The following is a 6,633-nucleotide window of genomic DNA, read 5'->3' as shown; positions in this document are numbered from 1 at the left end:
AATATTTTAGTATATAATTGACAAATAGAAAACAACATAAAATAGTTTAAAATCAGAAAATCTATTCTGTTTCGCTTCAGGATAGTCATTTTTTAATTTGGGATTTTTTATATAAGAAGAATATTACATTTAAAAACTGAAAAAATTATTTGCTTGACAAATTTGCATTATTTGCATGTCTCAATGAAATATTGTTTTACTTTTCTTATTAAAAATGAAACAATGTGTTTTACAATGCTTATATAGTACCTGTAAATCCACAAAAATGCCATAATTAAGAACATAATAAAATTAATGATTCAAAAGTCTTTTTCCATACATAAAAAGATTTTTGATTGTTTGATCAAGTCTCACTGAAGAAAAATCGAAAAGTCGTATCAATTTCTTTTTTTAAAATAAATATAAATTAGACAACACGTATATTTTCAGTTTGAGAAAAAAATTGCTACGGAAATACGGATACTTGAATTTTGACGTCTACTTTTCTATAAATCACCATTTTTTATTTTAAAATTACAGTTTTTGACCTACTTCAGATATCTGAATATTTTTTTCGGATTCTGCTGCGTTTTACCGTCATCCTTCGAAATCCATCGGAAAATTTTATAAACGTTCAAAGTCAATTAGATTGCGACGATTTGTTTGAATATATCAGATAAATATAACTTTTGGTAACTTGGTCTTCTATAAGGAAGACATCCTATAAGTTTTCTGCGGATTGTAGGCCAAACCATTTTCGTGCCCACGAGAACTTTTTTTCATCAAATCAAATTTCCGAAATTTTCTCAGAAACAACGAAAGATACAAAATAAATCAGCACAAAAGTTTGCACATCTAGAAAGGTTCTAAAAAATGTCTCTTGCTCTTTTTTATCTTGCATCATTTACGAGAGAAATTCGAAAAATAAATTTTCGAAAAAGGTTCAATTAGCCAAAAAATCTTGTTTTCATGTTCTGAAAATTCGAAGAAAAAATTCTAATGTCTTCATTGCGTACACTTTTTTTCACAAATCGGCAAAATATGTGGCACCTAATTGTCTCCCATTGTTTTGATCACTGCTCGGCATAACGGGTTCAATAATTAATAATAATGTAGAATACAATATTTTTACAGATTAATAATGTAAAAAGTTTTAATAAATTATATCAAATAAAATATAATTTTTAGGTTTGAAAACACTTTCAACTAAATAAAAAAAAACTATCTTAAACTTTTTTGAAATTAAAATAACGTATTAAAAATTTTATATAAAAAAGTAACGCAAAGGTAAGAAACGGTAACACTAAAGAGTTACTTTTTGGTAGTAGCATGCCAAACACAGAAAACTGTGTATTATATTTTAGACGAAAAATTTCATTTGAAATTCCATCTACATTTTTTACAATATATTTTGAAATTATTTAAATTATAGTATAACATTTTTTTAAAATGATCTAAACTCTAAATCTAAAGCATAATATACTATATTAAGATCAATTGTGACACCAGTGCTGAAAGACTTGAAATTCGTTTTCGTAATTGATTTAAAGCTTCTGAGAAATGCATTCAGCTAAAATGATAAATTTCGCGGAAGCACAGTAGAAATTCGCAAGAATGACACAACGAGCAGGTATTCATAGGATTTTCAATTACCTGCACCGAGCATGACGCTCGGGTTACTCGTATTTGTACAGCTTGTGATCGCAGCAATGACCACCGACCCATGTCTGAGTTTATACTCTTTGCCTTCAAATTCGAAAGTTCCTTCTGATTTTAGTTTCTGAGGAGGTATGCCGAAACCCTTGAATCCTACCTGAAAGGGCAGAGGGTTAAAGTTATTTCTCGACTTGTGAAATCGAAAATTTTGAAAGGACCAGCTTTGACTCTAACACTCTAATCTCTAATCTAAATATCTAAAATAAATTTCAGTATTACCAAACCTTAAGACTAAAATAATTTCGCCAATTATACAAAAGGGTATTTATCAATTATGCAATTTTTTCACAAAAAATATATTGCATTAAAAAAAAATGTTCTTCAAAATTTGTCAATATTGTCAAATATTGTTTAGTGAAAATCTCAAAACCAGCATAAGATTAAAAAGTCATTAAAACTTTCAGATATAAAAATGTCCAATTTAGACACATTTTAAATGAAAAAGTTGAAATTGAAGCTTTTCATACAGTCCAATTTTAAAGAGGAACTAAAAACAAGCAGTGAAAATAATGATAAATTGCATAATTTCATGATATAAAAATATAGATTTCGATATTCAATATAATTTTGTTGAATTTTTAGAGACATTTGAAATTAAATAAGTGGAAGGCAGCAATTAAAAATTTTTCACGATTGGTACCAATTCCAATTGTGAACGGTAGCTTGTATGGCATTATTTATAAACATCTAAATCAACAGGATATTTGTGATCAGCTTGCATAAGCAGGTGCATTTCAAGTAGTAGTAACATGATTCTGTACTGATAGTCAATAATGATTGATCATCTATCTTGCTTTTTAATTTCATAAAATTTCAGGAAAGTTTCATATGAATTTGGTCAAGAATTCAAGGGACAAAAAAATCAACTATAGACTATCAGTTTTCACTGTCGTTGCAATCACAAATACATATGTTTTGCTTGGGAAGCATTTTCTTTTAGGCAAAGTTTATTAACCTCAAAGAAGAGGGTGATCTGCAAATTCCATTTCAATTATTGCTCAAGAGTCCAGAAATTTTAGAATTAATAAACGTACCAAGAATACCTTAAAAAAATATATACTTGTTCGTTTCAGAAAAATTATATTGTTTTAAAGTTTTTAAATTACGGGTACATACTGCCAGATAGTAAATATGATTAATCTATCGCATTTAAAATTGGTTGATACTAAATGATCGAATTCGAATCAATTGCAGATTTGACGAACATTTTTGTTTGAAATTGTTATAAGGATTTGTGTTTAAACAATTGAAAACGCAAATTTTTTCAAATGAGGACCAAATTTGTCTTTTTTTTTTATTCAAACTGATGTAAAAAGTATATTGCTGGATATAGTCAGCCTGGTGCCCGGTCCTTGGAGAAATTTTTTCGTCTAAAAAAACGGAAAATTCGCGTTTTTCGTCAAAAAACAAAAGTTAATTTTACGAAAGTATATATAAAATCCTTAAAGATTTCTTTCTTTCTCAACAATAAAATTTTTTAGTGCGACGAAAAACTAAAAAGAACTTAATTGAGCAGTTTCAACAACGCATTGGTGGAATAATGATGAAGTAGGAAAAAATGGAGAGTATCGATTATTTAAAAAAACCGAGTTTGATGAAAAAATGGTCAAATATGTTAAATTATGTTGATCTTTGTTTTTTACACCATAAAATTGTGCCCATTCCGAGTAAATTATTCAAGGATTGGAGGCTCAAATTACATGGATTTGGAAAATCGTTTTTGGATAACGACTAAAAATCTATGTTGTAATAAACAAAAGAATTGCTCCCGATATATAAGCAGGCTGAATGTGAGTAAATAAAGTATTCATTCAATAAAATTAGTAGTCTATTCGGGGAAAATAAAGACTTAGTGTGACGGTATTGCACTGTATCAAGCGATTTTTGTTGAAAGGCTTATAAAAAGAAGAACGGTACCTATATGCTTCTTGATAAATAAGCAAAAATAATTTTAAGAAATGTTGTTTCTGATCGCAAGGAATGAAGTTAAATTAAACAAAAAAATAAAGAAAAAAAAACGCTTGATATAGAAAATGAAGATTTAAGTTTTTAGGTGGGAATTTGATTGGTACTTTGGTACTAAAATAAAGGTGGCGAATAGTTTTATTTACGGGCTTTTGCTTTAACAAAGTCTTGTATTATTGTAATGTATTTAAAAATTCTTAGAAGGAGGAAAACGGTCAAAAAAAGGTTTTAAACAAGGTACGAAGTTCGGCAATTAAATACAAAAAGAAAAAGACGGGAGATAAGCACAGTCAGTTATCTGGTTTTGAATTACCAATCTTCCTATTACTATATTAAGTTAAGTTTTCGAAGAAACTCTTTTCATACATCATGTATTTGATTCTTAAAGAATTTTAAATGCACAAAGCTCATTTTTTAGCAAAAATGATGATTATCATTCTGTACTGCAACCCTTCAGATACTAAATTTCCTGCATAATTTGAAATAGATTTGAGCATTTAAGAGAAAAGAAAAGTTAAAAGTGGGTTGTCCATTCCTAATTTTGATTTATAACTCTACTCAAGAATTGATTATAAACCGACGGAATTTAAGAATACCAGAATTGTACAACTCTGCTTTATTTTCAGAAGTAAATTGAAGGGTTTAAGATTTTAAGAATGTTTATGGGCAAAGGACCTTTTGTTTGCAGCGCAATCCTGCAAACCCATGTACAGAAACAGAATGCACCTGTTTTATTCCAGTGCTGCCAACAGTTAAGAGAGGATTTCTTTCTGAAATCTCAGTTTACTTAGTTTTAGAAATTTTAGGTATTAAGTGGCAGGGAAGCCAATCATTTTAAACTCTAAAGAGTCTAAAGTCTAAAGAGGATTTGAGCCTAGGATCCCAAATCTAGCGGTCAGTTCCGAAAAGTGAAGAATAGTTAGTTTACCTGCAATGCAATATAGACTGTCAGGTATGTTTAATGGGCGTCCCAATGGTAATAGTCTACTACTCTACTGACTCTCTACTGCGTGTGTATTGTAAAATATTATTGGATTCTTCAGTAATTCCCTAAAATCTGTAGAACTGAATGGTTTACAGTTTGAAGATATTCAGAAAAATCAGAAGTTTTCAATATTTTTAGAAATATATTCATTTTGAAGTTCATAACAGAGGCAGGTATAATTTCAAAATACTATTAAAACAATTTACAATTTATACGTTTGCAATTAATAAATAAAGAATGTTCAAAATGATTTTCAATCAGTTTTCATTAAAGTTTCGTTCTGTTTTTGAAAGAGAAATTAATTTCAAAAATATCTAATGCAAAAGAATGTAAAATAGGTACATCTTCTGATTTTGTTTTATTTCTTTTAATTATAAAAGAACTATATTTTAGTAAGTTTATGCACTTTAGTAAACACATCTTATAATATGAAAATCTATTAACATTAAAAAAGGTATGAACAAGTTAGTTCAATTTTAAACAAATAAATAAATAGTGGGCATTTTCAAGTTGAACCTTCCATATACGTAATAGGTACGTATATGACATGCCCATATTAAATAAAAACGTATTAACTACGAATATTTATCTGAATTCAAGAATAAGTAGTAACATTATAAGTAGTAACCTCTTAAAAAACCATCTCAGAAAATATGATTCTTCTCTGATATAAAAAAATGGCTTTGGTCATCGAAATTTTCAAATTTAAGTCTGAAACTAAAAAATAAAAAATGTCCACTATTAGATTTAAAAGTGAACGGAAAATTAAGGCAATTGAAGATAAGTCGTCAGAAAATTAGACTGTATTTAAAAATTACAAAAATTAACCAGGCAAGTCTACCAATTAAAAATCTTCAGAGATGAAAAAAATTCAAGTCTACGAAAATGAAGGTCTTAAGTAGATACTACGCACTAAAATTTGGATGATTAAAATTTTTTATATATTTAAAATTAAAAACTTGAAAAAAAGTGAAATAATACAGTGATTCTGTGTAATAGATCAAACAAGCTTATACCACCATTTCATTTCAATATGAAAAATTATATTCAGAAATGGCAAATATATTTGAAGCATTTCGAAAGCAGTCAGTAACATCGCAATAATATGTAAGATGTGCAAAATAAAAAGGATGTTGTATCAGCAATTTTTGTTAAGCACGTTCACTTTCTGATTGCAAAGTCTGCGGTAAAGTCAGTTCTCGCGTGTCTTTCTTGTGGAAAGGTCTTTCAGCTGTTGGTGTCAATTAATCCATCAATTCTAAATGGTATGAAAACCAATTTTTTTATTTATTATTTTATAGACAAAAGGGTATGTCACATATTTTAAATTTAATATTTAAAATTAAATAATTCTTGCTTTATTTTGATCTTCTGAAATTTATATTGTACTGTAATAAAAGTAGAGATGGACTGGAAAGATTTTTCGGTAAACAGTTTCTCAGAGATTATTTTACTAGGGAAAATTTCCAGTCATAAGAAAAAGCAGGTGTAAAACAGAAAATTGAGCCTGGAAAGTCTGAAGCTAAACCTGTGACCCAAAGGCCTAAACTCAAAACGATTTAAGAAAGGTTCTAAGAGAAAGTTAAAAATTGCAGATTTACGGAGTTTCGGTAAAATTCATTTTTTCTTCTTGCTATTAAAAAAATGCAAAATATTTTAATTTATTTAAAAAATATTTTAAAATATTTTTACGAATATCTAATTTGTTATAAATAATTTTAATCGAAACAATGAGTTTTTAGTCCACCGTCAACATTGTCCATTCAAGTCGTTAATTTAATTATTATTTAATGACACAAGATTCCAAATCAAGATAAGATTTTCCAAAACTTTCTGCATTGACTCAGATCCCGGGAACTTAAATAATGGATTTGTCAATTAGGAACTGTCAAAGATAAATTTTCTGCATTCAGCATTTCCGATAAAAATCAGTTCGTTACTAATTTTCACTTGAAAATGTACCAACATTTAAATGACTTTACAAAGTG

General features: G+C 28.2%; 1 protein-coding gene across 1 annotated transcript in view; it reads right to left on the bottom strand.

The window, feature by feature from the left end:
• LOC117168456 (cytoplasmic aconitate hydratase-like) overlaps window positions 1–6,633 on the bottom strand; it is a 25,660-nt gene that overhangs the window by 9,838 nt on the left and 9,189 nt on the right. The window contains exon 8 of the mRNA XM_033354120.1: window positions 1,633–1,792. Within this exon, the coding sequence (XP_033210011.1) occupies window positions 1,633–1,792 (160 nt within the window). The remainder of the gene's footprint in view (window positions 1–1,632; window positions 1,793–6,633) is intronic.

The sequence above is a fragment of the Belonocnema kinseyi genome, chromosome 2 (genome assembly GCF_010883055.1).
Source record: "Belonocnema kinseyi isolate 2016_QV_RU_SX_M_011 chromosome 2, B_treatae_v1, whole genome shotgun sequence".
Taxonomy (NCBI): Eukaryota; Metazoa; Arthropoda; class Insecta; order Hymenoptera; family Cynipidae; genus Belonocnema; species Belonocnema kinseyi.
The sequence above is the reverse complement of the archived record's forward strand: the minus strand, read 5'-3'. Positions and strand labels throughout refer to the sequence as shown.